At 46.8% G+C, this 12,053-nt stretch overlaps 1 protein-coding gene across 9 annotated transcripts in view; it reads left to right on the top strand.

Moving 5' to 3' along the window:
* LOC106581949 (ubiquitin carboxyl-terminal hydrolase 9X) overlaps nt 1–12,053 on the top strand; it is a 91,225-nt gene that overhangs the window by 42,187 nt on the left and 36,985 nt on the right. For all 9 annotated transcript variants that reach the window (XM_014164515.3, XM_045704551.2, XM_045704550.2 and 6 more), the window contains 12 exons: nt 3,818–3,913; nt 4,202–4,413; nt 4,546–4,786; nt 4,916–5,065; nt 5,292–5,412; nt 5,643–5,773; nt 5,906–6,184; nt 6,319–6,444; nt 6,633–6,770; nt 7,184–7,350; nt 7,679–7,787; nt 9,822–9,968. In XM_014164515.3, coding sequence (XP_014019990.2) covers nt 3,818–3,913; nt 4,202–4,413; nt 4,546–4,786; nt 4,916–5,065; nt 5,292–5,412; nt 5,643–5,773; nt 5,906–6,184; nt 6,319–6,444; nt 6,633–6,770; nt 7,184–7,350; nt 7,679–7,787; nt 9,822–9,968 — 1,917 coding nt within the window. The remainder of the gene's footprint in view (nt 1–3,817; nt 3,914–4,201; nt 4,414–4,545; nt 4,787–4,915; nt 5,066–5,291; nt 5,413–5,642; nt 5,774–5,905; nt 6,185–6,318; nt 6,445–6,632; nt 6,771–7,183; nt 7,351–7,678; nt 7,788–9,821; nt 9,969–12,053) is intronic.

Raw genomic sequence — 12,053 nt, 5'->3', positions numbered from 1 at the left:
ACAGTGTGGTTAGATTAACGAGAGTCTTGTCTTTAAAATGGTGTAAAATAGTCATATGTTTGAGAAATTGAAGTAATAGCATTTCTAAGGTATTTGAATAACGCGCCACGGGATTCAACTGGCTGTTGAGTAGGTGGGACGCAAGCGTCCCACCTAGCCCAGAGAGGTTAAATAGCCCTTACACAGCCTGGAGGTCTGTTGGGTCATTGTCCTTTTGAAAAACAAATGATAGTCCCACTAAGCTCTAACCAGATGGGATGGCGTATTGCTGTAGAATGCTGTGGTAGGCACGCTGGTTAAGTGTGCCTTGAATTCTAAATAAATCACTGACAGTGTCACAAGCAAAGCACCCCTACACCATCACACCACCTCCTCCATGCTTCATGGTAGGAACCACACATGCAGAGATCATCCGTTCACCTACTTTGCATCTCACAAAGACATGGTGGTTGGAACCAGAAATCTCAAATTTGGACTCATCAAACCAAAGGACAGATTTCCACCGGTCTAAAGTCCATGCCTCATGTTTCTTTGCCCAAGCAAGTCTCTTCTTATTATTAGTGTCCTTTAGTAGAGGTTTCTTTGCAGCAATTCGACCATGAAGGCCTGATTCACGCCGTCTCCTCTGAACAGTTGATGTTGAGATGTGTCTGTTACTTGAACTCTGTGAAGCATTTATTTGGGCTGCAATCTGAGGTGCAGTTAACTCTATTGAACGTATCCTCTGCAGCAGAGGTAACTCTGGGTCTTCCTTTTCTGTGGCGGTCCACATGAGATCAAGTTATATCATAGCGCTTGATGGTTTTTGCGACTGCACTTGAAGAAACTTTCAAAGTTCTTGAAATGTTTTTGTATTGACTGACCTTCATGTCTTAAAGTAATGATGGACTGTCGTTTCTCTTTAGTTATTTGAGCTGTTCTTACCATAATATGGACTTGGTCTTTTACCAAATAGGGCTATCTTCTGTATACCACCCCTACCTTGTCAGAACACAACTGATTGGCTGAAACGCATTAAGAAGGAAAGAAATACCACAAATTAACTTTTAACAAGGTTAATTGAAATGCATTCCAGGTGACTACTTGTCATCAAGGCAAAGGGTGGCTACTTTGAAGAATCTCAAATATAAAATATATTTTGATTTGTTTAACACTTTTTTTTGGTTACTACATGATTCCATATGTTTTATTTCATAGTTTTGATGTCTTCTCTATTATTCTACAATGTAGTACAAATAAAGAAAAACCCTTGAATGAGTAGGTGTGTCCACATTTTTGACTGGTACTGTAAATACAGTGCATTCGGATAGTATTCGCTCTTTCCCTTTTTCAACATTGTGCTACGTTACAGCCTTATTCTAAAATGTATAAAATTTGTATTTTTCCTCATCATTCTACACACAATACCCCATAATGACAAAGCGTAAACAGGTTTATAGAGAATAAAAATAAAAATATTTACATAAGTATTCAGACCCTTTGCTATGAGACTCGAAATTGAGCTCAGGTGCGTCCTGTTTCCATTGATCATCCTTGATGTTTCTACAACTTGATTGAAGTCCACCTGTTTTAAAATAAATTGATTGGACATGATTTGGAAAGGCACACACCTGTCTATATAAGGTCCCACAGTTGACAATGCATGTCAGAGCAAAAACCAAGCCATGTGGTCGAAGGAATTGTCCGTCGAGCTCCGAGACAGGATTGTGTTGAGGCACAGATCTGGGAAAGTGTACCAAAAAATTTCTGCAGCATTGAAGGTCCTCAAGAACACAGTGGCCTCCATCATTCTTAAATGGAAGAAGTTTGGAACCACCAAGACTCCTCCTAGAGCTGGCCGCTCGGCCAAACTGCGCAATCGCGGGAGAAGGGCCTCTTTGGAGAAGGGAGTACCTTCCAGAAGGACAACCATCTCTGCAGCACTCCACCAATCAGGCCTTTATGGTAGAGTGGCCAGACGGAAGCCACTCGTCAGTAAAAGGCACATGACTGCCGCTTGGTGTTTGCCAAAAGGCACCGAAAGGACTCTGACCATGAGAAACAAGATTCTCTTGTCTCATTAAACCAAGATGAAACTCTTGGGCCTGAATTCCAGGTGTCGTGTCTGGAGGAAAATTGGTACCATCCCTACGGTGAAGCGTGGTGGTGGCAGCATCATGCTGTGGGCATATTTTTCAGTGGCAGGGACTGTGAGGTTAGTCGGGATCGAGGGAAAGGCAAACAGAGCAAAGTACAGAGATCCTTGATGAAAACCTGTTCCAGAACGCTCAGGACATCAGACTGGGGTGAAGTTTCACCTTCCGACAGGACAACGACCCTAAGCACACAGCCAAAACAATGCAGGAGTGGCTTCGGGACAAGTCTCTGAATGTCCTTGAGTTGTCCAGCCAGAGCCTGGACTTGAACCCGGTCGAACATATCTGGAGAGACCTGAAAATAGCTGTGCAGTGACGCTCCATATCCAACCTGACAGAGCTTGAGAGAATCTGCAGATATAAATGGGAGAAACTCCCCGAATACAGGTGTGCAAAGCTTGTAACATCATACCCAAGAAGACTTGAGGCTGTAATCGCTGCCAAAGGTGCTTCAACAAAGTACTGAGTAAAGGGTCTGAATACTTATGTAAATGTCATATTTCAGTTTAGTATTTTAGTTGTTTGCTAAAATTTTAAATATGTTTTTGCTTTGTCATTATGGGGTATTGAGTGTAGCTTGATGAGGGGGAAAACAATTTAATCCATTTTAGAACAAGGCTGTAACGCAACATAATGTGGAAGAAGTGAAGGGGTCTGAATACTTTCCGAATGCTCTGTATGTATAGCGATTCGATACTGCCATTCGATGTTTCAAACATATAGCTAAACCATATGTCTGTTGCAGAAGGACAAGAGAGAGCCATGAGAACTAGTTTTCATCAGTCATGGAAATAAGTGTTGAAAAAATATTGGCTCACCGTTTAAAAATGCACAACTTCAAAGACCATATCCTTGAATGCTGCTATTTGAGGTGAAGCTCATTAGTTATTTCCATGTGTATATAAACCTCTGGGTTCTGTGGGATTGTTTCAGGGGCTGCTTGAACTGATATATTTAGACTATGGATGGGGGGGGCGGGCGAGGGCGGTGGATGACCCAGTTAGTTAACATCAGTGGCCTATCTGTTTGTTTTTGTTACCTACATGTCCTATAATCCCTCAGTGGGAGAATCTGTTGCATTTCCTGCGTTGGCTTCAAGTGTTATTCTGACATTGTTTTTCACACTCTGGGCATATTAGATGATTTGCTTAATTTGTTTTAGATGTGGGACTTGTAAACCTTGTTTTCACTTGCTATGAATAGCTTATTCAGGAGTTGTTATTGTATATTTGGGTATTAGTTCCGTTTACACAGTAGGGGCCGAGGCTACATTTGTGGTCATATGATTTCCTTGTATGCAATGTTTGGTTGTGAATAATACATTTTATTGATTCCTAAGTAAAGCTCATTCACTGATGTTATTGATTTGGCTGGTAAGCATTGCGTGGTATACACACACACACACACACACACACACACACACACACACACACACACACACACACACACACAGACCGTATTTGAGGCTGGGTTAATGTACTGATGTTAGTGTGTGAGGGCAGCTCAGGGCCAGTGGTTGTGACTGGAGATGTTTATGTGTGCTGCTGCTGAGTGCTTATTAATGACCCTCTAGTCTGGATGATGAGTCATACCACTCAGTCTCTTCAGTGTTGTCTCCAGGGCTGTTTGATGGAGAGGGCCGTAGGCGTCCATTGACTCAGTCTGTTATTTCCTCCTGCCAGGTGGTAATTCAAGGGAGCGATGACATCGCCAGTCGAGCCATAGACCTGCTGAAAGAGATCTACACCAACCTTGGACCAAAACTACAAGTCAATCAGGTAACCATCGGTGCGGTGCCCTTTGTCCCGGGAAACAATAACAGCTCAATCTGCTATTAGATCAACGTAAATCATCTAGCCATTTTGAGACGGCCACCTAAATAGATGTGATACCTCGGTACGGTAACAATGTTTTCCAATCCGTTCCTCTGGGATCACTGCTGTACATGTCGGTTCTATTATCTGAGGGATTGATTGGAACACTGCAGTTTCAGACAAGAAGGAAATCAACCATTAGACATGAATGCCCTTCTCCTGAACTCACTCCCCCTCCTGTCCCCCATGCAGGTAGAGATCCACGAGGATTTCATCCAGTCGTGTTTCGACCGTCTGAAGGCGTCGTACGATACGCTGCGTGTCCTGGACGGGGACAAGGACAGCATCAACTCGGCCCGGCAGGAAGCCATCCGCATGGTCCGTGTGCTCACCGTGCTCAAGGAGTACATCAACGAGTGTGACAGTGACTACCACGAGGAGAGGACCATACTGCCCATGTCCAGGTAGGGGAGCCCACAAGCACTGAGCTTAAGCTTGTTGTCCTGACCCCAAACCACTTCACCCTAACCTGTCCTCTCTCTCCCTCGCTCCCTTTTTCTCTTTTCTCTTCTCTCCCTCCTCTGTCTACCTCTCAGGGCGTTCCGGGGGAAGCACATCACGTTGACCGTGCGTTTCCCTAACCAGGGCCGTCAGGTAGATGACCTGGACATCTGGTCTCACACCAACGACACCATCGGCTCGGTGCGTCGCGGCATCCTCACACGCATCAAGGCCAACGCCACGCACACCAAGATAGAGCTCTTCATTGGCGGGGATGTCGTCGACCCGGCCGATGACAGAAAGCTGATTGGCCAGCTCAACCTCAAAGACAAAACGGTAAGCGTGATGAGCCGTGTTTTGACCAGCCTCATGTCACCGGTGGGTTCTTTACAGCTTGTTTGTATAGGTCATTTATAGGAAATGGTTTGTATGATGTCTTCTATTCTCTCGTTGTGTTGTCTGTAGTTGATCACAGCCAAGCTGACCCAGGTGAGTGCCAACATGCCGTCCAGCCCAGACAGCTCCTCGGACTCTTCCACCGGCTCACCTGGTAACCACGGCAACCACTTCAGCGACGGGCCCAACCCAGAGGTGGAGAGCTGTCTCCCTGGAGTGGTGAGCGACACACACACACACAAACTTCCCCGGAGTGGCGCATCACCTCTCACCTCATCAGGAAGGGTGCCTAGCTCTCTCGGTCCTTGCGTAGAAAATAATTCAAAATGTTGCCCTTGCCTAGGAAAGCATCAAGCTAGTAGGAAAAACTCTTATCTCATGCATGAATGCAGATGAGTAAATGGAACAATGTTAACCCCTTGTCTGTTCGCTCCTCTCTCTCCAGATCATGTCTCTCCACCTGCGCTACATATCTTTCCTGTGGCAGGTAGCGGACCTGGGCTGTAGCATTAACATGCCACTGTTACGAGATGGCGCCAGGGTACTCATGAAGCTAATGCCTCCAGGTACTCACTCTCTCTGTCACTCACTCACTTTATAGGGGTAATCTGGAATTGCTACATCCATTTTTAGACTTTAAAATTAGTGGTATACCATTCATTTTTTTAAATATAAATGCCTCGTGGGTATAGTTCAGAACACAAAATATAAGGTTGTAATTGTAAAATAAAATGGTTTATAGCATCGAAACATACATGTGGGATGTGTAAATGGCCTGTTGATTGGGTTTGTGTAGATAACAGTACCGTGGAGATCCTGCGTGCCGTGTGTCTGGACCATGCCAAGCTGGGAGAGAACAGCCTCAGCCCCACACTGGACTCGCGCTTCTTTGGCCCCTCGCCATCACAAGTCCTCTACCTCATAGAAGTGGGTCTCATCTTGTGTGTGATCACTGCTGACTATCTCATCATTACCGTACTGGGTGGTGTATGCTTTGCTCTCTGTTGACCACTTCCACTCTGTGAGTTTGTAAACCTCTCTTCCCCCTCCCTTCCTCAGGTGGTGTATGCCCTACTCATGCCAGCCAGCGCCACGTTGGGGGAGGATGCCAGCGACTTCCAGTACAACTTCCTGAAGAGTGGTGGGCTGCCTCTTGTACTGAGCATGCTCACACGGAACAACTTCCTGCCTTCGGCCGACATGGAGACACGGCGAGGGGCATACCTCAACGCTCTGAAGATCGCCAAGCTGCTGCTCACCGCCGTGGGGTTCGGACACGTTAAAGCTGTGGCCGAGGCATGCCAGCCCAATGCTGAGGGGACCATACCAGTCTCACCGGTTAGTTGGTTAGACGCACACAAGCGCGTGCACACTGAGACATGCACACTCACACACAGAAACGCGTGCATGCCAAGTCGAACTAGGATTGTGATGGCCATGTTAATGCTAACATCCTCTCTCCCGTTCTTCAGATCAACCAGGCCACTCATGACCAAGCCCTGGTCCTCCAGAGTGCCCTGCAGAACATCCCCAACCCTGCCTCAGAGTGTATGCTCCGCAATGTAGCTATACGCCTGGCTCAGCAGATCTCTGACGAGGTGAGAGGGAGGGAGAGAAACGGGGAGGGAGGAGCTAGCGAGAGAGGAAAGAGAACTTGTGAATTAAAGAAGTGGGGAGAGATGGGGTAGAAGGACAGACTGTACGTATGCAACTATGTTGATGCCTGTGACATCATCTACTTTAATTGAACTGTTCCCTCCCTCCTTTTCCCCCTCGTCTCCTCCAGAACTTCTTCCAGGCATCCAAATACATCCCAGACATCTGTGTGATCCGGGCGGTGCAGAAGATAGTGTGGGCGTCGGGCTGTGGCACCATACAGCTAGTCTTTAGCTCCAACGAAGAGATCAGCAAGATCTACGAGAAGGTACGCCTGGCTGCTTATCCTTTGATCATCAGTCCATGGGTTGATTATCTCCTTTATTTTGGTTTCAGTCTTAGGAGACTGTGCAGATCCGTTGCTCTATAGTGGGGTGTTGTGTAGGCCGCTGCACTCATTGATTTTCCTTGTATTAATAGTTCACAATTGTTTGTTTGTTAGTTTATTTTGTACCTTGATTAGGCTAGTGTGTATTGTTTATCCTATACAGTCACAGATCTGTTTTTGTGTGTGTTGAGCGTCTGTTTAATGTCTGTCGTTCTGTGTCTCTCTGTGGTGCTTGCCGAAGGGACTTATTGGTTAATTGCGTGCACCTGCTTCCTGAAATACAGAGAAGTGTGTGTTTATAAAGTCACAGCGGTGTGTGTGTGTGTGTGTGTGTGTGTTCTCCCCTGCTACAGACGAATGCGGCTAAGGAGCCGGACGGGGAGGATGAGCAGGTGTGTTGTGAGGCCCTGGAGATCATGACTCTGTGTTTCTCCCTGCTGCCTACCGCTCTGGACACACTCAGCAAGGAGAAGGCCTGGCAGACCTTCATCATAGACCTGCTAATGCACTGTCACAGCAAGTATGTACACCCTGCCGTGTGTGTTTGCCTGTCTATCAGCATCAGATGTGCACTTGACTGTAAGTCGCTCTGGAGAAGAGTCTTCTAAATGGCGTCTGCTGAATAACCGAAATGTAGATGTGTTCGACTGGAAGAGCAGCCTGCCACACCTCAAGGCTGGTTGCTGCTGGTGTACCACAGTGGTCTCTGTGTTGTAACTGCTTCTTATAGTGGATGAGCATGTGGGATGGTCTGTGTCTATGGTAATGGTAATATCTGTCCCCAGGTCAGTTGGTAGATTGGTGGATTAGTTTGTCTGTAGTATAATTGTCTTCTGATCTGTTTCCAGGTCAGTTCGTCAGATGGCCCAGGAGCAGTTCTTCCTCATGGCCACCAGGTGTTGCATGGGCCATCGACCCCTTCTCTTCTTCATCACCCTCCTCTTCACTGTGCTGGGGGTACGTATCAGCACCTCTCTCTACACTGTGCTGGGGGTACGTTTCAGCACCTCTCTCTTAACTGTGCTGGGGGTACGTATCAGCACCTCCTCTTCACTGTGCTGGGGGTACGTATCAGCACCTCTCTCTTCACTGTGCTGGGGGTACGTATCAGCACCTCCTCTTCACTGTGCTGGGGGTACGTATCAGCACCTCTCTCTTCACTGTGCTGGGGGTACGTATCAGCACCTCCTCTTCACTGTGCTGGGGGTACGTATCAGCACCTCCTCTTCGCTGTGCTGGGGGTACGTATCAGCACCTCCTCTTCCGGCTGGGGGTACGTATCAGCACCTCCTCTTCGCTGTGCTGGGGGTACGTATCAGCACCCTCTTCACTGTGCTGGGGGTACGTATCAGCACCTCCTCTTCGCTGTGCTGGGGGTACGTATCAGCACCTCTCTCTTCGCTGTGCTGGGGGTACGTATCAGCCTCTCCTCTTCGCTGTGCTGGGGGTACGTATCAGCACCTCCTCTTCGCTGTGCTGGGGGTACGTATCAGCACCTCTCTTCGCTGTGCTGGGGGTACGTATCAGCACCTCTCTTCGCTGTGCTGGGGGTACGTATCAGCACCTCTCTCTTCGCTGTGCTGGGGGTACGTATCAGCACCACTCTCTTCGCTGTGCTGGGGGTACGTATCAGCACCTCCTCTTCGCTGTGCTGGGGGTACGTATCAGCACCTCCTCTTCGCTGTGCTGGGGGTACGTATCAGCACCTCTCTTCGCTGTGCTGGGGGTACGTATCAGCACCTCCTCTTCACTGTGCTGGGGGTACGTATCAGCACCTCCTCTTCACTGTGCTGGGGGTACGTATCAGCACCTCCTCTTCGCTGTGCTGGGGGTACGTATCAGCACCTCCTCTTCGCTGTGCTGGGGGTACGTATCAGCACCTCCTCTTCACTGTGCTGGGGGTACGTATCAGCACCTCTCTTCACTGTGCTGGGGGTACGTATCAGCACCTCTCTTCCCTGTGCTGGGGGTACGTATCAGCACCTCCTCTTCGCTGTGCTGGGGGTACGTATCAGCACCTCCTCTTCGCTGTGCTGGGGGTACTATCAGCACCTCTCTTCACTGTGCTGGGGGTACGTATCAGCACCTCTCTCTTCACTGTGCTGGGGGTACGTATCAGCACCTCTCTCTTCACTGTGCTGGGGGTACGTATCAGCACCTCTCTCTTCACTGTGCTGGGGGTACGTATCAGCACCTCTCTTCACTGTGCTGGGGGTACGTATCAGCACCTCTCTTCACTGTGCTGGGGGTACGTATCAGCACCTCTCTTCACTGTGCTGGGGGTACGTATCAGCACCTCTCTCTTCACTGTGCTGGGGGTACGTATCAGCACCTCTCTTCACTGTGCTGGGGGTACGTATCAGCACCTCTCTTCACTGTGCTGGGGGTACGTATCAGCACCTCTCTTCACTGTGCTGGGGGTACGTATCAGCACCTCTCTTCACTGTGCTGGGGGTACGTATCAGCACCTCTCTCTTCACTGTGCTGGGGGTACGTATCAGCACCTCTCTCTTCACTGTGCTGGGGGTACGTATCAGCACCTCCTCTTCGCTGTGCTGGGGGTACGTATCAGCACCTCCTCTTCACTGTGCTGGGGGTACGTATCAGGACCTCTCTCATCCATGAGTGCTTTGGGGTTTTACATTACATTCACTGCAATCATAGCCCTATTCAAATACATTGAACTTGCACTCTTACTGCCTGCCTTCGTTTAAGTTCTCACTGATCTCCCAAATCAGAATAAGCTAAGGTTGTATTATATCATAGCTTTCAGCTATCCAGCCAGGAGAGAGCAGTGATCACTTCAAGGAAGGAGATGGTACGCATATACTGTATAAAGTAGGCAGTGTTAAGTAAGCTGTCAACTGGTTTTCATGGCTTTTCAACAGCTTTTTTTAAACATTCCCTATAAAGTATTCCAACATTGATCTCTTGCTGCTCCAGGTAATATAGTACTAATGTGAATGTACATACTCTCTGTGTGTGTTCCAGAGCACCGCTAAGGAGCGGGCCAAGCATGCTGGGGACTACTTCACCCTGCTCAGGCACCTCCTGAACTACGCCTACAACAGCAACATCAACCTGCCCAACGCAGAGGTGCTGCTCAACAATGAAATCGACTGGCTCAAGAGGATTAGGGTATGACCATGTTTCATCCAGATATTGTGTCATGAATAATGCCCCTGAGCTTTGTGTTGAGTTAATTGCAGCTCATGGCAGAGGTTCTAGTCCTTGGTCAGAGCTAGGGCTGTTGCGGTGACCGTATTACCTCCACACCGGCAGTCATGAGTCATGAAGGCAGTCAAATTCCAGGTGACCATTTAGTCAAGGTAACTGGGCTTCTCCAAGATCTGATGCTGCTGATGGTCATTAGTAGCCTACCAAACTTGCTGACTGCCTGGTACTCAGCACTCTATTGTCCCTCTAATCACTGACATCAATGCAAATGTCATTGAAAATCAAATCAAACTCTTCATGAGAGCACATGAGCCCATGTTGCGCAACATTTCTATAGGCTATGCAATTGCGTGAGAAAACAGAGTGATGGTCTCTGTTAAAAAGAGGATCCCATCAGCTTTCTATAGGATAGGTCTACTATATTGCTTCTCTTTACAACAGGAGTATAGCCTACATGGCTGGCATGAAAATGAATCACGGGTAAAGCATCCTCCATTCGCTATTTAAATGCATAGGTGACGTGTTTGCATGATAATGGTCCATTCTAAATCAAAACAAATTTCACACATACATTTTCTACATTGTAGAATAATAGTGAAAACATCAAAACTATGAAATAACACATGGAATCATGCAGTAATCAAAATAGATTTGAGATTCTTCAAAGTAGCCACCCTTTGCCTTGATGATAGCTTTGCACATCTTGGAATAATAGTGAACTTCTGTAGCCTAGCCCATTGGCCTATATTTTAATTTTGAATTTTACCTTTTATTTAACTAGGCAAGTCAGTTAAGAACAACTTCTTATTTTCAATGACGGCCTAGGAACAGTGGGTTAACTGCCTTGTTCAGGGGCAGAACGGCAGATTTTTACCTTGTCAGCTCGAAGGATTCGATCTTGAAACCTTTCGGTTACAAGTCCAACGCTCTCACCACTAGGCTACCTGCCACCCCAAAATGTATATGTTTTAAGTGGCCAAATAACTTCTTAAAATTTAAGCACATTAATCTGCTTTACAAGGGGCATACATAAGCAGCGTGTGAGTTTCAAGTTTGGGGATAATTGCATTTGTGGTCACTTTTGATAATGGTGTTTTCCCGCTAATGGAACATTCACACTTATAGCCTACTGCAGTGTGCGCGTTGCTGTGCTTATAATGTGAAAAAATTGCCTAATAGTTTATCAACATTTTAAGCTAAACGTTCTGATCTATTGCGTCAGCCTCACTGTGTAAAAAAGTGTTTTTGATGCTAGTGGTTGTATTCATTTGGGATCTATCGCAACCCACAACTGTCCCAGACTGGGATATTTATTTCTTGCACAGAATAGAATAGTTCAACTTTTGTACTATGGGGATCGTAGATTGACATAGGCTAGTGTTTTTGCTGTTCGTTAGGCCAACTCATCTTGTTGGCTGACGAAAAGTAAATGTGGACAGTTCTTCTGATATCTTCCATATGCGCCTCTGAATTGGATAAGGACGCGTGCAGTTGCGTCCCCGAAGTGTCTTTCTTCACTTGTAGCCTGTGAGAAAGACCAGATTAGGTGATGAAGTGCGCAGCACTCAGAGAGAAGGGCACAACGGTCACTGGCCACAAAAGGCATGGATTTTGTTAGGGTGCATTACGGCCAAACAAAGGGGATGCCGCCAGGAAATTCATTACTAAGTGTTTGTCAAATTGTGAATGAGAGACTGATGAAGTGTGTACAGCCGGCGCAAAAAACCCGAAAGCAGAGCTCATGCCTTTCAAGAGACTTTTTTCAAATCATCATTAGCGTCGCATCATGCAGCCTTACAATGTATTAAAAATCTAAATATAGGCCAACGTTTGTAGAGCAATTAAAGTTACATTAACTTTAAATTAAGCATACTGGAGTACCTATTTCTTTGTTAACCACTCAACACAGAATAGCCAAATGTGCGCACTCCCTCAAATCTTTTGGAGAAAATATCCTTACTATTTGATTCAGCTTTGTTCAATTGTATTCTTCTTACTATAAAATAATGTAATCTAACCAAATCTTGTCTGGTAAATGAACTAGTG

This window comes from Salmo salar, chromosome 21 (genome assembly GCF_965601325.2).
Source record: "Salmo salar chromosome 21, fSalSal1, whole genome shotgun sequence".
In the NCBI taxonomy this organism is placed as follows: domain Eukaryota; kingdom Metazoa; phylum Chordata; class Actinopteri; order Salmoniformes; family Salmonidae; genus Salmo; species Salmo salar.
This window is presented reverse-complemented; position numbering and strand designations above follow the sequence as displayed.